Source organism: Mustela lutreola, chromosome 5 (assembly GCF_030435805.1).
Source record: "Mustela lutreola isolate mMusLut2 chromosome 5, mMusLut2.pri, whole genome shotgun sequence".
NCBI classification, from domain to species: Eukaryota; Metazoa; Chordata; class Mammalia; order Carnivora; family Mustelidae; genus Mustela; species Mustela lutreola.
Window position 1 is genome coordinate 150,690,614 of NC_081294.1, and position 23,376 is coordinate 150,713,989.

A 23,376-nucleotide genomic window follows, 5' to 3' on the forward strand; every position below is an offset into this window, starting at 1 on the left:
GTGCCCTGGGAGAGAGATGCCTTCTCACAGGGGTCCCCAAATAGCCAGAAGCTCAACTCCAAGTGCACTGAGCCGTGGCATCTCTGATTCTCCATCCTCCAATCTGTGCATCAAGCACATCTGCTCTTCAACTAACTAAACCCAACTAAGCCAAGTTTAGTTACCTAGAAATACAGCCTGCCCACTGAAAGTCCTGAGCTCACACTAGCCTGCGGGATGCCCTGCGGGATGAATTTCAAGTGGAAATCCCTAGATGTGAAATTTGCCCTTTGCCTTTCTAACCGAGAGCAGAGAAACTGGGACAGAGACGGAGAGACATGAAGTCTCACCCAGGTGGTATCAGTGCCACTGGAGGGGGACAAGAATGAAGCCCCTGCAGTCTCTCCCCTCCGATCCTTAATCCTCAAGATCCAGGGCTTGGGGAAGCCACCCTTTTCAGCAGTGGTTGCTTTGCCAGGACATCAGCCCCGTTCCCACCACCATTAACCTGGACACAATTTGCAGGTTCCTTGTAAAAAGGTTGTACCGGGATTTCTGATGGACTCAGTCTGGGCTTGCGGTTTATTTTTACTAAGAGGGGTCTCCTCTTGGAAAGAAGGGCTCTGGTTATTGCACTAACAGATAGAAATGTTCCTGGGCCTCCATAAATCAACTCAACACCCTGGTCTCTAGGGACTTGCCAAAAAAGATAATGGCCTGCAATTATAGAAGCCTCAGCACCAGTCACCAGTGGGACTCCGGGGAGACTTCCGAAGTCTGGGGCACTTTCAAGACGAAAAGAAGGAAATCGACCCAAGAACCAGCAATTCTGCCCCCAGAGCATGCTGCTGGAAGAGAGGTAACACTGGCTTCAATTAAACTCATAAGAAATAAGTACCTGGGACTAGAAGGTGTGGTGCAATCTTCTCCCATTTCCCCCCAAATCCCAAATGCACTCAACCATGGATACACATGGGATGCATGAGTAAAGATCACAGCTCGCACAGTTGAGGGGAATGGCCAGTAACAGGCCAGGCCTATCTTTCTCTCCTCTATCTTGAAACCCTAGGGCTTTCCCCCACTACAACTGAGGGTGCGCCCCTAGGCAGTCTACTGGGGATCTGCTTTTCCCAGGAGGAAGGGGGTGGTTCAGGCAAGGGAGGTGAGCACAACCAGGAGACCCCCTGGCCAGTTCACCCGCCTGTCTCGGTTCTATGGGGAGGGGCACTGCCGCACAAAACGTGGAGGTTTTCACGAACATGATGGATGGATGAGGGTTTTGAGGTTCTAAGTGTGGCGTCTGCTTTGAAGACACACGGCAAGCGATCTTAGGACTCATGTCACAGCGTCCTCTATGACACTTCCAACAAGTCCAAGAAAATTCAGATATATCTGCACCGTTTGGAAGCCAGAATCGTGTTGTTGTTGGTGGTGGTTTTTTTCTTCCCCTCATTCTACCAGGTTTCGTTGGCACTGGGTGGGCACTCAGCTCTAAGAGCTTCAGAACACCGCATCTCTAGGATGGAGGGGCTCGGAACCCTTTCTGGAGGGAGGTGGGCAGGGAAGGTGGGGCTGGCTATAACCCTCTAAGGGCCCAGCCTCGACTTCCCTCCGCCGTGGCCGCCGGCCTGCTCGGGAGCCCGCTCTTCTCCAGGTACACCAGCACGGGGAACAGTGGCTGCCAGGCTCCCGGTGACGAGTCACCCGACACTTCCCACACGAGCCAGGCACATTAGTCCGACACCGCGAGGCCAAGCGCTCAGCGCCGGCGGGAGGCAACCGGTCCGAGCGCGCACCCCCGTGGAGACTCGACCCCAAGTCTGGCACAATATCTAAGCCCGCAGGCACTCTCCTCCCTCTCCCTCCCCGCGGCTCGTTCCCGAAGCCGCCCGTCCAGCTCGCGTTTCCCGCGGCCGCTGCGCCCGCGACCGCGCGCGACCCCGCGGCTGGAGCGGAGACGCCAGGACCCCCTCGGGCACCGGCACCCGCAGCCTCCCGCCGCCGCGCAGGCCCCGGGTGGACGGGCGACCCCTCCTCAGGGGGACGGCCGCCCAGCCCGCGCCCAGCCGCTGTCCCCGGCCGCCCTCGCGCCCCGCGCCCCTCACCTCGCGCAGCAGGCGCTCCAGGTGCGGCTCGGCCCAGGCGGCCAGGGCGCTCGGCGACCCCGCGCGCCGCAGCAGCTCCCGCTCCTCCTCGAGCGCCGCCACCCGGCCCTGCAGAGCGGCCGCCTGGGCGCCCAGCAGCAGGCAGGCGGCAGCAGAGCCCACGGAGAGCAGCAGGCACACAGCGCTCACCGCCCAGGCCCCGGCTGCCGTCGCGGGACGCCCCACGCCGCCGCCCGCCGGGCCGTCCTTCCGCGCGTCGCCGCCGGCGCGCTGGCCCGAGCTCATGGCGCGCGGGTCGCGCGTGGGTCTCCGAGCGGGCTGTGCGAGGGAGCCGCGGGCGCAGGCGGGAGAGCCCGAGGCACGAGGTCGGCCGGGCGCGGGGCTTGGCCTCGGGGCAGTAGCGGAGCACGGCGCACGCCCCCCTCTCCGCCGCCAGCTCTCCACAGCGGCCACTTTGGGCAGTTTCCTCTATGCAAATAGACCCTGCCAGAAAAGGAGCCGGGACCCACCCAGGGGAGGAGCGGCCCGGCCGGCCCCGCGCGGCGAGGGGCGGGGGAGGGACGGGAGCCGGCTCCTCCGAGCCCCCACCCACCGCGCGCGCCCGGCGGACCCCTGGCGCGGCGCGGACCTCCTCCTCACCTGTCCCGGGGGTCGGGCTGCACCCCGCTGCCAGACGCGCACCTCCGCGGCTCCCCAGGCCCGGGTGCCCCGCGATCCCGAGAGGACTACAGTGCGTCCTCTCCTCTCCTCGCCGAGAAGACACGGCGTCTTCTGCAGCCCACCTTTGGCTGGAGCATCATCCGTGCCTGGGGGAAATGCCCCTAAACTTGTGAATTAACCTTTCTGACACCTCTTTTTTTAAAGTTGAGAACTTCGAACCCCGTGGAAAACTTAGTGGGTCCGGCCTGGATGGTGCCTTGGCGCCGCTCGGTGGCCGAAAGCGATCTCTGCGCACTCGCGCCTGGAGACGCGGTTGGGTTTGTGATCTCACCAAGCAGAATCTCAGCGCTCTCACCATTTATTAGGTGCCAGACATGGGGTGCTGGGAGCAGAAATTGTTAAGACCTCGCCGCTGACCTAGAGAGGGTTTTCGTTTGAGAAAATCGAGACTATCACGCATGGAAAAGATGGGGGGAAAGAGCTCCAACTTTTGTTCAGGTGATGCCTTCATTCCGTTGTGGAAGCACCGCTTGGCCCAAAATAATAATCCAGTAGCAACTCACTGAGCTATCCCGCGGTCCTGCTGCAGACTTAGATAGGAAGGTCTGAATGAGAACTAATAAGCCCTTAGTCTTTTTAAGAAAGAGAAGAAAGGCTGCAAGTCAGGCGGGGTCTCTGCCTGGTCACACATTCCTATCAAGTGTACTCATATCCGAAAATGGGTCTCACTATTATGCTTCCAGTATCGTTGGTAATACTCAAAGAAAATCACGCGCTGCTGGCTTGGAACTTTGTGATTTGGGCAATTCCACAACCATTCATTCATTCATTCATTCATTTAAGAAAAAGACCTGTTATATCTTCCCCTTGCTCTCTGGGTGTCTGGGGATTATTCATGTCAGTGGCTAGATTAGTCATCTCTGAAAACTGTTGAGGACGTCCAGCTGGTATGTCCCTCCTTATTCCCTTAATTCAGAGGGTGAAAACCACCTCTGAGACTGGGATAAAACAGAAGTGATTGGCATCTTACTACCTCTACAACTTTGTAGCCATGACCTTCCTTCGGTAAATGAGGCTCATGTAGATCTTGGGGCTATGCTAAAATCCCGTGTGTGCCCAATAAATAGGCTGAAGAGCACTCCCTAAGCAAACTAGATTGTCTACTCAGAAAGAGGCCAACACCAGATTATAAGTCTACCCACACATAGGCTAGTTGCCCATCACCTATGTTAACATTACTGTCTGTCCTCATGTTTGTAGCAGTGTTATCTACAATAGCCAAATGATGGAGGCAGCCCAAATGTCCCCCGACTGTTGAATGGATAAGGAAGAGGTAGTATATCTATACAATGGACTATTATTCAGCCACCAAAAAGAATGAAACCTTGCCATTTGCAATGATTTGGAGGGAGCTAGAGAGTATTACGCTGAGTGAAATAAGTCGGTCAGAGAAAGACAAAGACCATCTGATTTCACTCACATGTGGAATTTAAGAAATAACACAAATGATGACAGGGGAGAAAGAGAGAGAGAGAGAAACTGAGAAACAGATGGTTGCCAGCGGGGAGGTGGGTAGGGGGACGGGGGAAACAGGGGACGGGAGTAAAGGGGGAGGTTGTCATGATGAACACGGCGATGTAGGGAAGTGTTGAATCTCTATACGGTACACCTGAAGCTAATATAAAAATGTATGTTAATAACTGTAATTTAAATGAAAACCTAAAAAAAAAAAAAAAAAAAAAAAAAAAAAAGCCAAGCTCATTGATCTGCTAGGCCCTTGCCCTGGCCTACTACCTCACTATCTGGAATGCTCTGCTCTCAGATCTTTGAACAGCAAGTTCTTCTTCAGGTTCTCAAATCTCTCCGGCCCCGAAGGACCTTGCAGGACCCCCACCCTAAGGTAGCTGCACCCACAGCACCCCTCCAAAGGATTACTGGAGGGATCAGACCCCTTATTGCTGTTTGAAGTTACCTTTCCGTTAGCAAGACCTTTGTCTTGCTGACCACTGTTTTCTCAAAAAACAGAACAGGATCTGACACATGGCTAATGCTCGGTAAATATTTGTCAAATGAATTAAGGCAAGGCGAAAATAGGTTTGCTGCCTGCAGCTCACTTTAAAGGCCAGAAGAAAATACTCTATGTCGTTTTTGTTAGTTGGGGTCCTGGAAGGAACAGACGGCCTTCTTGGACCACAGACAGCCTGACTGTAAATACCCTTCACAAAGTGGGGCAGTTGAAGGGAAGCCGACAGGGGAGACTTGAAGAAGGCCCCTGGGGTGGCAACAGTGGGGAGCATTCCCATTCTTGCTGAAGGGATAAGGAGAAGCTCCTCTTGGGGGGACCCTGTGAATGCCTGGAGCTATAAAAAGGTCTGTAGGGAAGGAGCTGTGGACTTTGGTTAAGGGACACTGTGATTTGGAAAGTGGAGGCTGGAGGGGTGGATGGACAGTCTTTCTCTCCTCCTCCTTTGTGGTCTGCTGGGACTACAGCCAAACCCACAGGGCAGGGAGCCCAGGTGTTGGAGGGCAAGAGGGGAGTCTGCTAGATGGAAGCAGCTCTGTAAAGGGCGGGAAGAAAAAAAGAGAATCTTCACCACATTAACTTAACATGAATATAGCACTCAGCAAGCTCCATATGCCTATGGCTGTGTCCGAATGGCTAACCTGTCAGCACCAGGTGCCAATCCTCGTGGAGCCCAGCTGGTGGCAAAACAACTATTTTGGACTTCCTCCATCCTGGAAGGGCCAGTGATTTGCTCCTCCTGGGGAGAGCCAGCTAGTTGGCTAGTCTTTCCTCTCTGTAGAGCTTCAAGCCTGACTGCTGTCCTGACAGACGGCCCGGTCCATAGGTATGGAATCCCATACCACATAGCATCAGAATGAGGGATCCACTTGACAGTGGGAAGGAGTCCATGAGCGAATCCACGGGTCGGATTACATCCTGCGCCAGCAGAAATAGCCAGGCTCACGGGACACTGGAACCACCTTCCAAAGGCACAGGAACCAACTCCTAATAATCAGAGGCAAAATACAGGTGCAATAAAAGTGCCCCTTTATCCACTGGGGATACATTCCAAGACCCCCAGGGAATGCTTGATGCTGCAGATTGAACTGAACCCTAGGTAAACTTTATTTTTCTCCCATACAGACATTCCTGTAATAAAATTTAATTCATAAATTAGGGACCATAAGAGATTAACAATAAAAATAGGACAATTATATCAATATCCTGCAATAAAAGTTATGTGAAAGTGGTCACTCTCAAAATATCGTATTACACGTGCTCACCTTTTTTTTTCTTTTTGGGTGATGGTGTGAGATGATAAAATGCTTTTGTGCTGAGAGGAAGTGAGGCGAACGATGTCAGCATGGTGAGGTAGCATTACTTTTGACCTTCTGATGATACCTAAGGAGGATTTTCTTCTTCCAGACGGTAGTTGACCGTGGATCACTGAAACCCCAGAGCAGTAAACTGCAGATAAGGGAGGACTCCTGTACTAAAGGTCTGCAGAGCGGCCTTTCTGGTCGTGTTCCCAATAAAATATGGTGGTAGGAACCAAGGAGCAGAAACGAGAGTAGTCCCACGCCCCCCTATGACTCCCTGGGGGGGGGGGGGGCGTTGTACTGGCTGTCCTCACCACTGTGGGTCCTGCAGGGTTGCAGATGAAAGTTCTCAAAAGGGTTTCACTCTTGCCAGGGGATACAGCAGGGGTCCATTCAACCACAAGCTATTTGCCACCCAGGGCACACTGAGCTCTGTGCCTGGGAACCTGAAGTCCGTGAGTCATCATTTTGGTGGCGGTGACTGGCCCTGATCAGCAGGAAGAGGTAGGGCTGCTTTTAAACAGTGGGGGCAGGGAGGAAGAGGCCAGATACCTGGTGATGACTCTTTGCCCCCATCTAACTGTGAGCAGCAGTGGGCAGCGACACAGCCTCATGATTCACAAGGGTACAAACTTTCCAGAACAAAAGGGGCATTATAAAGTATTTTATTTAAAAAAAAGAGAGAGAGAGACAGACATTGTTTGGGGGCAGATAGGGTTACTAACCACTGCAGAAGATGATAAGTAATGTTGATCATGCAAAAGTTCCAGGGGCACCTGGGTGGTTCAGTGAGTTAAGCCTCTGCCTTCAGCTCGGGTCGTGTGTGATCTCCGGGTCCTGGAATCAAGGCCCGCATCGGGTTCTCTGCTCAGCAAGGAGCCTGATTCCCCTCCTTCTCTCTGCCTGCCTCTCTGCCTACTTGTGATCTCTGTCTGTCAAATAAATAAATAAAAATCTTTAAAATTAAAAAAAAAAAAGAAAGCAAGAGTACTTACTCATTTTTGTTTAATTACTGCTAAATATGGTTTAAATTATTCTATAAGGTTTAATGGGCTAAGCTAGAGTCCCCAGGGGAGAGGACCAAAAAAATTTTTTGAATAACCAAAGGCTGAAAAACAATTCCAAATATGATAAAAACTATAAACTCACAGATCCAAGAATTTTAGGGAACCCAAGCATAAAGAACAGAAAGACAACCACACCACCAAGCATGTCATAATCAAATTGCTTAAAAATAATGGTAAAGAAACAACTTTAGCAACTAGAGAAAAAGACAGGTAGACTTTCCACTGGAAACAATGCAACCCAGAGTAGAGGGAAACAGTATCTTTTGTCAGGCCGGAATTCTATACCCAGTGCAAGCAGCTTTCAAAAACCAAAGTCTAAACAACTACTTTGATACAAAAGCTAAAAGGATGTATTAACAGTTAGCCCACAATAAAAATAAATGTTAAAGTAATTCAGGTGGAAGGAAAGGTGGAAGGAAAAGTGTGTGTGTGTGACACACAGGGAGAATTTTAGGTAATAAGCCACCAACAGGGGGCACCCAAGTGGCTGAGTCTGTTAAACTGCTGACTCTTGATTTTGGCTCAGGTCATGATCTCAGGGTGGTGAGATCCAGCCCCATGTCTGACTCTGCACTGGGCATGGTGTCGGCTTGAGGTTCCTCTCTCCCTCTGCCCCTCCCTCTGCTCACATAAATGATCTCTCAAATAAAATCTTTTTTTTTTTTTTAATTTTTAATTTTTTTTTTAAAAGATTTTATTTATTTATCAGAGAGAGAGAGAGGGAAGAGAGCGAGCACAGGCAGACAGAACGGCAGGCAGAGGCAGAGGGAGAAGCAGGCTCCCTGCTGAGCAAGGAGCCCGATGTGGGACTCCATCCCAGGACGCTGGGATCATGGCCTGAGCTGAAGGCAGCTGCTTAACCAACTGAGCCACCCAGGCGTCCCTCTTTTTTTTTTTTTTTTAAGATTTATTTATTTGACAGACAGAGATCAGAAGTAGGCAGAGAGGCAGGCAGAGAGACAGGAATGGAAGCAGGCTCCCTGCTGGGCAGAGAGCCCCACGCAGGGCTCGATCCCAGGACCCTGGGGATAATGACCTGAGCCGAAAGCAGAGGCTTTAACCCACTGAGCCACCCAGGTGCCCCTCTCAAATAGAATCTTTAAAAAAAAAAAAAAAAAAAAAAGGATATAGGGAAGAAATTGTGAAATAATAGCTATCATTCACTAGCACTTTATGTAAATTATTTCCTTTAATCTTCACAATCACCCTTGGGAAGTCAGGTATTAGCATGCCAGCTCATAGATGAGACTACACATCTGTACCCTGCCCACCTACCTAGGTAATCCCAGGGTGTGCTCCCAGTCTCACTCTGCAGACAAGCATTGCCATGGCGACCAGATTGGGAGACACACATAATAAGGTCAATGTTTCTGAAGCAATTTTAAAAACATAAAAAAGGGCGCCTGGGTGGCTCAGTGGGTTAAGCCGCTGCCTTCGGCTCAGGTCATGATCTCAGGGTCCTGGGATCGAGTCCCGCATCGGGCTCTCTGCTCAGCAGGGAGCCTGCTTCCTCCTCTCTCTGCCTGCCTCTCTGCTTACTTGTAATTTCTCTCTGTCAAATAAATAAATAAAATCTTAAAAAAAAAAATAAAAACATAAAAAAGAAATAGTACAATCTTTTTAAAATTAAATTACTCTACCAATGACACAGGACTGTTCTAAATGTCATTCATTCAAAATCGTAGCTGCCCATGTTGTCTTTAGTTAAAAGTAAATCCAGCAGTTTTTAAAAGCACTGGATTTTTGTAAATTATAAAACAAAACAAAACAAAACATAAATTTGATTTGTATTTCTCATTGGAAACATTTTAAGTAATGGGGTGAGGGGAGGGGCATGGGAACACCCCCAAATCTACAATTAATCTTTAATTCATCTCATTATATATAACTACTGTTAATAGTATCTGAAAGAATGAGGTCTGTAAGGCACCCGCCTCAAAGGATGTATTCAGGTTTCAAGTCTTCCTAATTAAATCTATGTCTGTCTTGTGATTATGTATGACATTCCCCCATCCCCCTAATTGCTATGTTTAAACCAAACTAAAACCAGGAAAGGAGCGAATGTAAGAAAATGCACCTGAATAGTAGACATTCTTGATTGGTAAAAACAAACAAAACAAATTTCTTTGAAAATGCTATTCTCCTCGACATTTCACTGAAATGTCACAACAAAAACTACAATTTAAGGGGATCAAAATAGAATTCTTTTTTTTTTTTTAAATCTGAGAGAGAGTAGAGGGGGTGAAGCAGAGGGAGAAGGAGAGAGAGAGAATCCAAGCAGACTCCCCACAGAGAACAGAGTCAAACACAAGTCTCGATCTCATGACCCTGAGATCATGACCTGAGCCAAAACCAAGAGTCAGGCACTTAATTCACTGAACCACCCAGGCACCCCTCAAAATAGAATCCTTGATGGTTTAGCAATTTCTGGTGCCATAAAGAATAATTGACTAGGGGAAAAAAAAAGTCATCTGGGCTAAAATGTTTACAGAAAACAAAGTAACTGCTTTTTATTACTGGGACACTAAATGCCAGGTAATCTGCCAGATGCTTGTAATCACCTGGATATTATAGATATTAACACTAAGAAATTCCAAGTAACAAAATAAAGTTACTTTAAATCGTATGCTCCCCAAACACAGAGAAGACAGGGACTGACCTTGGAACCATGCTGTTAAGAAGTCTGAGCTCTTTCAATTCACTGAACTCTTACCCCCAAGGAATTAGCTGATAGGTGAGAAATAGACACAAAGGGCTGGAAGCTTCTTTACATTATGGTGTTTCAACCTGGAGACTTGATTAGAGCTAGGTCTACCCAATGGTTTTAACCTCCACTGAGGATTGCTGCCTGGATCCATTATTTCATTAACAGTTGCAACATACTGCCTTTCTAACATCCCTTCTGTTTATTAGAAGGAATTCTATTTTTTAGACTCAAAATGGATGAAAGACCTCAATGTGAGACAGAAAACCATCAAAATCCTTCAGAACACAGTCAGCAACCTCTTCGACCTCAGCTACAGCAACTTCTACCTAAAAACATTGCCAAAGGCAAGGGAAGCAAGGGCAAAATGAACTATTGGGACTCCATCAAGATCAAAAGCTTTTGCACAGCAAACAGTCAACAAAACCAAAGGACTACTGACAGAATGGGAGAAGATATTTGCAAAGGACATGTCAGATAAAGGGCTAGTATCCAAAATCTGTGAAGAATTTACCAAACTCAACACCCAAAGAACAATCCAATCAAGAACTGGGCAGAGAATGGGGCGCCTAGGTGGCTCAGTGGGTTAAGCCTCTGCCTTCAGCTCAGGTCATGATCTCGGGGTCCTGGGATTGAGTCCCACATTGGGCTCTCTGCTCAGCAGGGAGCCTGCTTCCTCCTCCCTCTCTCTGCCTGCCTCTCTGCCTACTTGTGATCTCTCTCTGCCAAATAAATAAAATTTTTTAAAAAAAGAAAGAAAGAAATGGGCAGAGGACATGAACAGACATTTCTGCAAAGACATCCAGATGGCCAACAGACACATGAAAAAGTGCTCCACATCATTTGGCATCAGAGAAATACAAATCAAAACCACAGTGAGATACCACCTCACACCAGTCAAAATGGCTAAAATGTACAAGCCAGGAAATGACGGATGTTGGCAAGGATGCAGAGAAAAGGAAACCCTCCTACACTGTTGGTGGGAACGCAAGCTGGTGCAGCCAACTCTGGAAAACAGCATGGAGGTTCCTCAAAAAATTGAAAACAGAGCTACCCTACGACGGAGCAATTGCACTACTGGTATTTACCCTAAAGATACAAATGCAGTGATTCGAAGGGGCACATGAACCTGAATGTTTATAGCAACAATGTCCACAAAGCCAAACTATGGAAAGAACCTAGATGTGGATAAAGGAGATGTGGTATATATATAAACAAAGGAATACTATGCCCCCCATCAAAATAAATGAAATCTTGCCATTTGCAATGGTATGGGTAGAACTAGAGGGTATTATGCTGAGCAAAGTAAGTCAATCAGAGAAAGACAAATATATGATCTCTCTGATATGAGGAATTTGACAGGCAGGGCAGGGGGTTTGGGGGTAAGGAAGGAAAAAAAATGAAACAAGATGGGATTGGGAGCGAGAAAAATCCAGAGAGACTGTCTCACAAAACAAACCTGAAGGTTGCTGGGGGTGGGGGGAGTAGGGAGAGGGTGGCTGGGGAGGGTATGTGTTATGGTGAGTGCTGTGAAATGTATAAGCCTGATGATTCACAGATCTGTATCCCTGGGACAAATAATACATTATATGTTAATAAAAATAATTTTTTTTTTTAAAAGGAAGGAATTTTAGTTTTTAAAAATTCCATCTGGTGCCCCTGGTTGGCTCAGTCAGTTCAGTGTCTGCCTTTGTCTCAGGTCATGATCCCAGGGTCCTCGGATCAAACCCCATGTCAGTGTCCCTGCTCAGCAGGCAGTCTGCTTCTACCTCTCCTGCCCTGGCCCTACCCTCTCTCATGCTCTAATTAAATTAAAAATGAATTAAAATGTTAAAAAATTTTAAATCATCAACTTCATCAACTATTAGTTTACAGAATCAGTGGGGACTCTAGAAATGGACACCGCTCTGGTGTAATACTGAATATGGACAAATGAGACAAATGAGCCAGTATCATTAGCAAAGAAACAGAATGGCAGGAAGCAAAAGGTACACACCATGGTTCTAAAGGTCCTAAGACATATTAGCAATGTGTGGTTGCTGAGTCTTGATTCAAAGCACACAACTATAAAATACTTTTTTTTTTTAAGATTTTATTTATTTATTTGAGAGAGAGACAGTGAGAGAGCGCATGAGCAAGGAGAAGGTCAGAAGGGGAAGCAGACTCCCCATGGAGCTGGGAGCCCGATGCGGGACTCGATCCCACAAGTCCGGGATCATGACCTGAGCCGAAGGCAGTCGTCCAAACAACTGAGCCACCCAGGCGTCCCTAAAATGATACTTTCTTAAGACAAACTTTAAAAACAGATTCAGCATCAGATAAGAAATTATTTTGTTAGGTATAATGGCAGGGTATTTTTTAAAACTCCAACTGTTAAAAGGTAAACAGAAATATGGGTGAAATGATATGGTATCTGGCATTTGTACATAAATATGATAGGAAAATAGGTTGAGGAAGAGACAAAACAAAATTTGCCAAGTGTTCTGAACCCAGGCTGTTCAAGTATTTAGAGGTTCATCATTCTGTTGCATTATACATATATATTTTATGGTTTTGACAAATTGAAAGAAAAAGGGAGAGCACAAGCAGGGGGAGTGGCAGACAGGGAAGGAGAAGCAGATACCCCCTTGAGCCAGGAGCCTGATAAGACTTGATCCCAGGATCCTGAGATCGTGACATGAGCTAAAGGCAGACATTTAACTGAGTCACAGGTGCCCCACTGCATTCTTTTTAAAAATTAATTACCAATATAGAACTAGTCAGCTTCCCCACATGACTCAAATTAAGTGTATTCACATCACCTATATCCAAGTCTGGATTGACCAAATTGTAAAATGAACCTGTCCTTGACTTTACATTTCCTCTATCAAAAAAAAAAAACAAAACCAATTAATCAACCAAACAAAACTTGAGCTTAAGGATTTAGCTGGAGTCAGCAAAAGAAAAAGAAAAAAAAAATCAATCTTAAGAATTAAAAATTGTTTTGACCTATTTATTTACGAACATTCGATCATTTGATCTACTAAGCCAATTACTGACACTGCTCTTGGTGCTGTTATTTGAAATTAATCCTTCTGACCATATTTGAAAAGGTAGCTTGTTAAGTAGTAGTGGAGGTTTCCATTTAAAATACTTCATCTGCATAAAGTTTCGTGGGAATCACAAACTTCAAATTGGGGAGGATTTAAAAAGTCAGTGCACCTTCCTGACGAAGTTTTGTCTTCATTTCGTCATGTCAAGATGAGCTTTAGGTACTGGTATGTGCCTACATACTTAAAATGTAATTTTACATTCAAATGACCATACCATTTTAACCACTTTGATGGCCAAAGCTATCTATCAACTGTAGTGAAGAAACGTGTGAAGGTGGAATCCAAGTAGTAAAACTCTCTATTAACCATTACTTTCCATTTCATCACAGCTCATTTCGCAGTAGAACTATGAACAAGAATCGAACTGATGGAGTTTTGGACCAATGATGTGTGCTTTCACAGAAAAGTGGAATCAGGGAAACTGGAGAGTAAGTCTCAACTCAGCCACGACCAAGGGACTTGGCCAAATCATTTCCAATTTCTACAGCATCTAGTTCTTCGACATTACTCAGAGGAATAGTTTTCAATTTTATGAACTGTAACACTTCACAGGATAATTTGCTGCCAGGTAAGTAATATAGCCGGTGTCAATTTTATTTACCTGCTCTGAACATTCTGATGAAAGAGAACACCTGAGAGAGAAGCAGAAGCTGAAACCACCTACTCAAATGCACTTTAAAAAATGCCTCATAAAAACCTAGCTTTCACAATGGACCAGACTGAAATGTACTAACCGAGCCCATAAATTTCCTAGCAGCAGACATAGGCAGGCTTGGATTATTTGTCTTAGTGATGATTTTTTGTACCTGACACCAAAAGCGAAGGCAACAAAAACAATCATGAACAAGTAGGACTTCATCAAACTAAAAAGCCTCTGTGGAGCAAAGGACATCAGCAAAATGCCCTGGTAACCAGAGGTTCCTCAAAAAGTTAAAAAACAGAGCTACCCTACAACCCAGCAACTGCACCACTAGGCCTTTACCCAAAGGATACAAAAAACTGGCTCGAAGGGATACATGCACCCGTTTCTAGTAGCATTATCAACAGGAGCCAAACCATGGAAGAGCGCGCTAATATCCACCAATGGATGAACACATAAAGCAGATGTGGTATATGGATCCGACATAGTTATTACTCAGCCACCAAAACGATAAAATCTTGTCATTTGCAGCAACATGGATGGAGTTCAAGTACAATGCTAAGCAAAGAAGTCAGAGGAAGACAAATATAAGGCTTCATTCATACAAGGGATTTAAGAAGCTAAACAAACATAGGAGGACAACCAATAAACCAGAGGCAAACCAAGAAACAGATTAGAGGACAGAGAACACACTGCTGGTTACCAGGGCCGGGGGTGGGGTGATTAGGTGAGAAACAGATGACAGGGAGCAAGGAGGCCACTGGCTGTGATGAGGACCTGAGCATCAGGTGTTGTATGGAAGCATGGAATTGCGGAATTCTACACTTGAAACTAGTACTATACTGAATGTTAACTGGAATTCAAATAAAAGCTTGGAACAAAACATAAAGTACCTTGTCACAACTTACAGTTCAACTATTATGGCAGCTACTGTATGTGGACTGCATCAGAGACCTGCGATTAATTTATGCTGTGCTTCTGAGGCAGAATTTCATCTTTCTTAAATTCCCAGTCAAGTTCAAGAACAGGAGACTTGGGGCACCTGGGTGGCTCAGTTGGTTAAGCCACTGCCTTCGACTCAGGTCATGATCCCAGGGTCTTGGTATTGAGCCCCATACCGGGGTCCTCACTTAGCAAGGAGCCTGCTTCTCCCTCTCCCTCTGCCTGCTAGTGCTGCCAACTAGATAAAATTAAAAACAAAAACAAAAACAAAAAGAACAGGAGCCTTGTTATATTGGCAAATGCCTCCTGTGAGTAACAGAGGGGAACCCAGCCTGGTTTCACTGTTTGTCACACAAGAAAATCCCATGTGTTCTATGTTTAAAATGTAAGCCAAACAACTCAAATCTTTGTATAATGCACTTACAAAAATGGCAGTATTTTTGACAAAAAAACCCCCCTGTATCTGAATAATCAGTTATGGTTTTTACAACAAAAAGTATTTCTACCCGGCAGTAGTTCTTACTAAATTAAGTAACACTTACCATGTAGTTTCTACTGTGAAGACAGGTAACTAAGAAAAAATTCCTATAGGCAGACAAAAAGTTTCTTGTGTTAGCCAATTATGGTCTGGAATATTCAGCAGAGGTTTCTTCCCAGGTGTTTTCCAAGCAAATCGTTGTTCTGCTCCATTAGAGATGTAACAGAAATCTAAACTGCTTCATGACCTTAACTGTCATAAGCTGAGGCTCAAATATTTACTTATTACTTCATGTGATATGGAAACTGATGTTCCATGATTTCAAAATTCCTCCACGTGGAATTAAAAATTAAATCCTCAGGCATCAGAATTCCTATTTGTTTGTGACCTGCCAGTTAGACTTGAATGCTAAATGAAGAGTGTATGTGGTTTTATCAAACAACCTGTCACGATGGACCAACTGGAGGCCTTTCGATGAGCTCTATTTATCATCACTGACATCACCCACTGAAGACAGAACACAATTCTTTTAAAATTTAATGAAATTCCAAGAGTAAACATTTTCCTATGGGTTTTGGTTTCCAATACCTGCCTACTGGGAGTTAATACTTATTACTTGTTCAACAATTACAGAAAAAAAAATTACAAAAAGTTTTGAATTTGAGGTATATAAAGAATATTCATTAAGAATAAAGTAGTCAAGATTGCCTTTTACTCAAAAAAATCACTTCAAAGAGTTGACCTCCATGTACAAAAGACAAGATCAATCACATTTATCACTGGACACAAAGAATATTCCAAAGATTTTTAAAAATGGTAATTTCAAAAAGGAAAATTAATTTTAACTTTTATAGTTCATTCATTATCAAGACCATACTTGCTTAACAAGGTAATTATACTATTGATACAAAACATACAGTATTTACACTTAACTGTACAAAATAATTTAATGTTTACAAAAATATTAGAATGTTTAGAGTTGACTGACACAGTCTTAAGTAATCTCTTCTAGAGAAGTATATAGTAAGACCACTGATTTCCATTTCATTTCTTGTTTAATAAGTCAAAGAAAGGATGCTGCAAGGCTTCATCCAAGGTGATTCGTTTCACTGGGTCGTATTCTAACATTCTTCGTACCAGGTCAAATAGTTTCTCATGTTCTTCATCATGACACAGCATAAATTCCTGGGGGGGGGGGGGGAAATGTCTGTTTAAGAAAGAGATTTAAAAATAGTTTTTAAAAACATTTTTTTAAAACCACCTTGTATCTTTGCTCTTTTACCTTTAATGGTTTGCAGCGTCTCCTAACATATCGGCCAGCGGAACTGTGTTCATCCCAGTCCAGCTGGTTATGGTGGAAGTACTTGCGTTTTCTATAAGAAAAAGTCTGGGTCAGTAAAAACAACTGAAGAGCCACATGTTTACCCTGCCCCCACTGGAACAGATGGGAGCATGGACGGCTCTATAGACACACATACACATGCATACAATTTTTTCAAATCTCAGCAGTTACGGATCAGATACTTCATGGTGCATCTTCCTCACTCTCACACCCTCAGGGGTTTCAGCAGCCCACCTAAGTGGCTCATAAGTACCATACATAGACCAGTGTTGGCCTCCGGATCCAGTCCTCTAGGAGTTCAGATTTCACTAGATCTGGGAAGCAGTGGCGAAGTTCTGTTTGCAAACCATTCTAGCATCTTGTCCAAAGGCAGACACCTAGCTAGCAGTAGTCCGGAATACAAATAGATCGAGAGGACTCCAAGATCAAGCTCTTTTTACTACTCTCTGTATTATGTTTTTATCAAGTTAGGAAAACATTTATGCAAAGGTTAACCTGAATGTAAAAAACACCACCTCTGTTTACTATATCACAAGGTAAATACTGCATTACTTTTAAAAAATTTGACTGCCTGGGGGAAAAGAATCCAAATCTGAAGTCCTTGGGATAAGCACTGACACCAAAGTTGGGTTCTCTATAGTCTGAATACAGGGCAATACACGTACCTTGTTTTCTGAATCATGTGTGTTGGTATGGGTCCTAGTATTCGTTCCATCATTGCGAGGTGCTCTTTACTATCATGAGTCTAAAACACGTAAGAAAAACAAATTTAGCACTTTCTCTTGTGCTACATGCACAATAAAGGAAAATACAAGAAAACAGCACTGACACAAAGGGCTAGATTAGACAGCTGCACGGCTGATATTACACTCTACTTCAAAGATGGAACAAAACTCAATGAGCCGTGTTCTCTGTGGAAACCAGTAAAACCGAAGTCTTTCTGATACCCAACATTAAGGTTCTGGATAGCAGAAGACATGGAATTTAATGTGAAACTGAACGTTTTCCTTACTTATTTTCAATTCATGCACTATTTGCTGAAAAACGACTAGGAAAGAGTATCAGAAAACTGGTCTCCTCACTTACTCAGCTGCTGACCCCAAACTGGCCTCCACTCACCAGTGAAAAGCAACATGTTAACATCTACTCTTTTCAGGCAATAAAAATCCAGGGCCAGTAATTCTCACAACAATCCTGAGCTCCATATATGGGAATGTGCGTGTCCAAGAAGCTGAGATACTAGCTTGTAAATGAGGAAAGGTGAATTATGGACCTAAGTCAAAACTCATATTATTAAGTCATACAGGAGCAGAGCTCTGGCTGAAGGAGAGACACCTGCACACTTACAGCTGAGATGGTGAACTCTCTGATGAGAGGGCAGCAAACTTTTGTGAAGGTCCAAACATTAAGTATTTTAGGCCTACCTGGCCACAAATGGTCTCTGTCACATATTCTTTTTTTTAAAGCAGGCATCAGGCAGGGTATCATTTGCCAACTCTCAGTCTGAAGAGCAGAGGCTGTGGGTAATGCTTTTTAAAATCTATCAACTACTGTTCCTAGCACCCCACCTCCACCACGTGGAGTCCCAAATCCATGACAGGAGCAGGTAATACTAGCTCCACACATTTATCTTTATTAGATCTTAATCACCAGCCTGCAGCGAACTGTTCCTTTTTCAAAATCCTAGACACCAGCCCATATTTTCTGATACCTTGTTTTTAACTGTTGTGGCTTGCTGAATCAAAGCAGCTCATTTGATACAAGTTCAGGGTCATTTCCTTCTAGAATTAACTCATCTTTCTTGGCTTGATACTGAACCCTCAACACCTAGCCGCATCCCAACCCTTCTGGTGTATTTTCACCCAAGAAGGGTCATATTCAACAAGAAAACCATGCTCCTGAACACACTGTTGGGGAAATGAGCACACACAGACCTCATCTTGTAACAGAAGCCCAGTGTCCCTAACACCCTTGCTCATGTTCTATAAAGAACTACAGACAGGAAAGAACTGGCTACAGTTAAGGGCATTTCCTCACCATTGCCCCTGGGGCTCTTTGCAGTACTAGTGCATCCCTTTAGAGTGATTGCTCAGAACAGTCTTCATTCTCAGATGTGGCAAAAAGCTAGCTCCACATTTAAAAAAGAATTCCTTAGTTTAAGACTATTTTGGAGCATGGAACTTAAAACAGAAAACAAGTCTCCTCAAGTGTTAATGATCTGCACTTAAGACCTCAGAGTGATTTACACTCACAAATCATGGGAAGCAACTTTTATAGGTATCAGAATGAAGGTGGCAAACCATCCGCTCAACTATTTCTGACCCTCACCTTACCGCCACAAACCAGATACACCACACCTCCAAGAACTCACTCGTCACCTTGGTTCTAGATCTCAAACTTGTCTATAAACTCAAGAGTACTTTTTTTTTTTTTTAAGATTTTTTCTTTATTTATCTGACAGAGATCACAAGTAGGCAGAGAGGCAGGCAGAGAGAGAGGAAGAAGCAGGCTCCCTGCAGAGCAGAGAGCCCGATGTGGGGCTCGATCCCAGGACCCTGGGATCATGACCTGAGCCGAGGGCAGAGGCTTAACCCACTGAGCCACTCAGGTGCCCCACTCAGAGTACTTTTAACAGGATTGCTGGGGATTAGCAACAGGAGAAGGCTGGTGACAGGCCCCACAAGCCTGAGACACACGATCTACCACAGCCACCACCCAAGTGACTCTGAACTCCTCACACTTCCCCTTCACCCTTCAAGTCATCCTCAACAGGAAGCAGAGTGTGCCCAACCGGCACCCCCATCACTTCCAAAACAGATCACAACACTTCGGTCACACTACAACCCTACTGAAACGTCGTCAATGCTTATACAACTTAAAGCTTCTAGGAGACCGTTAAATTTCAGATGTAAGAAGAATTATGACAATAGAAAGCAGGGACTTAAATAAGGTTTCCTGCTTCGTTTTGCCAAGTAAGGATTTTAATTAAAAAATAAAACAAAACAAAAAACTGCCAACAACTATTATCATTATTCCTTAAAAGGGACATTTTAGTACCAAAAACAAAAAACCTGGAGGAATGATCTCCAAATAAATGCCAGAATGACAAACTCACAAAATCATTTTCACTTTGGATTGGTCTACATTCTGGATAACACTAACTTCTAAAAATAAGTACCTTTCTATCCAAACAGGTCCATTAGTCAGTCCCTGCATCATTTTCCCACTATGCAAGATTCTGACAGCACTGTTTATAATTCCCCAACCAGAGTACGTTCTTTTATGCCTCCACTCATTTAAGGGTCCAGCTTCCTCTTCCTAAGCCGACCTCCAAATTCTCTGGTTTTCTGACAAAGCCCTCATCTTCCTTCTAGCGCTGGTTTAAACTCACCACACCTCCTCAGTCATGCCTTTTCAGAGGAATCGAACTGTCCATCTTTCCTGGGTTCCCACTACACTTTCCACATTGTCCCATGAGAGCAAATACACCACACTGTACTGTAAGCTCTCCCACGTCTATCTTTTGCACAACTTCCTTGAGGACAGAGATGTTCTTTTCATCTTTATACACCTAAGTGGCTTGAAATGTGCCTAGGGGGTCACAGATGCTTAATACAAACATCTCAAATACAATTTATTCTTCCTGAATCACTTTATAAAAAGGACTAAGTGACTTGCTCATGGTCGTGCTGACAGTTAACATAACCAGAATGGAATTAAAGCTGGCCACAATAAACTAATACAAACGTATGCAGGGACTCAATAAAAAAATGGAAACACAAGACAATATGAACTCCAATCACATGCAAAATGCACTATGACCATTCACTAAGAGTAGTTCCCCCAATTCTGGTTTTAGAGAAGAATGACCATTTTCCATATGTAAATTTTAACCTTAAGAAGAACATTACAGCAACTTGTCAATATGGAGGCCTAAATTTTCATATGCCTTTAACACTGAGAATTATGAAATGCTATTTATTAAATACATACCTGAAAGACTGTGAAACCAAGGTAATATTCAATAAGAATGCAACCTATGCTCCAAACATCACAAGGCTGGGACCAACCTAAAGCTGTAAAAACAAAAACACATACTTGTTTTGTTTTTAATTAATCTGACAGACAGAGAGAGAGAGAGCGCGCGCGCGAGCACACACACACACACACACACACACACACACACGTAGAAGCAGCAGCAGACTCCCCGCTGAGCAGGGAGCCTGACACGGAGCTGGATCCCAGGACTCCAGGATCACGACCTGAGCCGAAGGCAGACACTCAACTGATGGAGCACTCAGGTGCCCCCCAAAACGCAACACTTGTATATGCAACAGTTTTTAATTGCCAATACCCTACAGCCTTCCCTGCATGGGGGCCCTTTTCACCTAGCCCATTTGGGAGAATAGGACAGTAAACTTAGGTTTTACTTTTTCAGTTTTATATAAAATGTTACTCAGTATGTTCTCATAATTCTCCACATCCTTACAAGTCAGTGCTTTAATCTAGGGCTGGGGGCATTTTATGTAAAATAAGAAAAGGGCTAGCAAGTATTTTCCAAATGTAACTATCGATTTGTACAAATACTCCATCATCTTTGAACTGCATGCAATGGGAAGCACGGTTATACCCAGTTCATGGTTGCTCCAGGAAAATTTACATTTGTACAGCAAATACAGGTTGACAATCATCCTCAAAATGTAATTACTAACCATTTATTATTATCAGCTTAAAGGCAGAGTTTATCTCTTGCATTAAAAAAATACCGCAATTTTACATAAATTAGGATTGTAATGGTATTGTAAGCAGTTTCACTATAAGCAGAATTATAGAGCCATTTATAGTTCACAGGATCTACTTATTCTACTTATATATGTGCTTTTTAGGCTATCGGTACATGATTTCATGTATACTTTCTCTTTCATGATTCTCAATGGCAGTACCATTCAGGAAAGAATAAAATACCTAGTCTTCTTAAAGCCTACTTAATTGGAAAGGAGAAAAAAAGTAAACCGTACGGATGTTTTCAACTTTTAAAGATCAAGCATTTAATAAAATAATAATGTATAAATAAAACCTACTGTAAAAGACAGCCCAATTACTTTCAGTAACGAAAAGCACATTAAAAACTTGACTATGATTTAGTCATTTTATTTACTTATTTCTTGATTTAGTCATTTTTATTAATGCTCACAATGCCTACTATCCGAACAAATGGGTAACAAATGGGTTCTACCTACAGTGACACACACAAAAAATCTGCAAATGATAGATCTTAGACCTAAAATGAAGGTTTTCTTCTCTAGCCACTCCCATCTTCCAAAGCAGCTTTGTTCCCAGATGACCATAACCTTCTGCCACACACAGTTCTAAACCATCCCATTCTCTGGGAAGTCAGCACTCGGACTCTTTGGGATTTCCCACCATTCACATCTACCTACCTCTCTCAGCCTCATCCATTTACTACCAACGCGCAAGGCAGGTGACCAACTGCCCTCCTCAATGGCAGCCCCTGATTTCATCTTCCTCTTCAACCGAATTCTGCCTCAATCCTCGGGATCAGTAATCCAGAAACACAAAGGGCCCTTCTAATTGCCCAATCTGCTGACTTCTTTTCCTCAAGGGCAATAACCCCAATTCCGGATTTATAGCTGCTATCTAGTATGGCCAAACTTGGAACTGTGTTATGGTCATTCTTAAGAATTACTGTATTTTACCCAATCTAGGAGGCCGTTAACAGAAAGACACACAACTATTTTATGTACTAATAACAAAAAAAATGCCAGTTACTTTGTATTGTGTGTGTGTGTGGGGTAATCTGCATCTTAAAATTGACAACATAGGAAGTCGTATCCTTTCAAGATCTGAAAATAGCTCTCTGTCCATAGACTCTTCCCATACTTCTTTTGCCCTCACTGAAGCCTTTAGTCCTCAACCATGAATACACTTTCTAAACTACTGCAACATAATAGATGCCTGCAGACCATCTAAGCAGAAATCCTATTATCATCCATTTCAAAGACCAGTTCAAGACCTGTGCTGTCCAACACGGAAGCCACCAGCTAACATGAGGCTATTTACAGCTAACATTTAAACTAATATAAAATTTAAAATACAGTGTCTCAGTCACACCACCTACACTCCAAGTATGCAGTAGTCCACATGTGGTGAACAGTTACCAAACTGGATACTGCAAATACAGAAACATGGAAAGTTCTACTGGCCAGCACTGCATAATATTCTCAATTTCCTTATGTCTTTAGCAATCCTCTACTCCAAGTGGAGTTAGTTTATATTCCTACTCTTATTCTGAACTACCAACTCCTGTTGCACAAAAAAAAGGTAAAAAGAACAAACGGACTCTGCAAAAATGTTCTATCCAACCTCAGTTGGACCTTTTTGCTAACAAGCCTATTCCATGTAAACATGTCTCAAGAGCACCTGATCTGAACTTCAGATGGGGGATCCCATCTGAACCCCCAACCTCCTCTCTGACACTTCTCCACTCTATTAACAAGAGCTGGTCTCTGACATTTCGCGGTGCAAGATATGCACTCCCTTACTGAAGTCCCTCTTCTTTCAAAACTTGGTACCTTAAAGTAATTTTCTTCTTTAATCTTTCTCAAATCAAGGATTATCAAACTGCTCCTCTTAGATGGGACCCTCTTCTTCTTGACCTCCACCTGCCCTTTACCTACATGTCTGCAAACCAGACCTTTAGCATTTCTACAGCACCATGCTATTGTACCATGAAAATTGGTACCCCCTTTACTTCACACTGCCGTGACATACCTTGTCACTAGAACATGCCCTTTTATGATCTTGTGTGGTTAACTTGCTTAAAAAATAATCACTTGGGCGGCACCTGGGTGGCCCAGTGGGTTAAAGCCTCTACCTTTGGCTCAGGTCATGATCTCAAGGTCCTGGCATCGAGCCCTGCATCGGGCCCTCTGCTGAGCGGGAAGCCTGCTTCTCCCTCTCTCTCTGCCTGCCTTTTTGCCTACTTGTGATCTCTGTCTGTCAAATAAATAAATAAATAAATA

General features: G+C 44.3%; 2 protein-coding genes across 6 annotated transcripts in view; both read right to left on the reverse strand.

Annotated features, from left to right (window-relative positions):
* COL23A1 (collagen type XXIII alpha 1 chain) overlaps positions 1–2,595 on the reverse strand; it is a 313,725-nt gene extending 311,130 nt beyond the window's left edge. Inside the window, exon 1 of the mRNA XM_059175866.1 lies at positions 2,085–2,595. Coding sequence (XP_059031849.1) covers positions 2,085–2,369 — 285 coding nt within the window. The 5' untranslated portion in view covers positions 2,370–2,595. The remainder of the gene's footprint in view (positions 1–2,084) is intronic.
* A 12,915-nt stretch (positions 2,596–15,510) lies between these two features.
* Positions 15,511–23,376, reverse strand: part of CLK4 (CDC like kinase 4) — a 29,390-nt gene continuing 21,524 nt past the window's right edge. For all 5 annotated transcript variants that reach the window (XM_059175867.1, XM_059175868.1, XM_059175869.1 and 2 more), the window contains 4 exons: positions 20,327–20,409; positions 16,999–17,078; positions 16,274–16,364; positions 15,511–16,176 (listed from right to left, as the gene is read on the reverse strand). In XM_059175867.1, the coding sequence (XP_059031850.1) occupies positions 16,036–16,176; positions 16,274–16,364; positions 16,999–17,078; positions 20,327–20,409 (395 nt within the window). In that variant the 3' untranslated portion in view covers positions 15,511–16,035. The remainder of the gene's footprint in view (positions 16,177–16,273; positions 16,365–16,998; positions 17,079–20,326; positions 20,410–23,376) is intronic.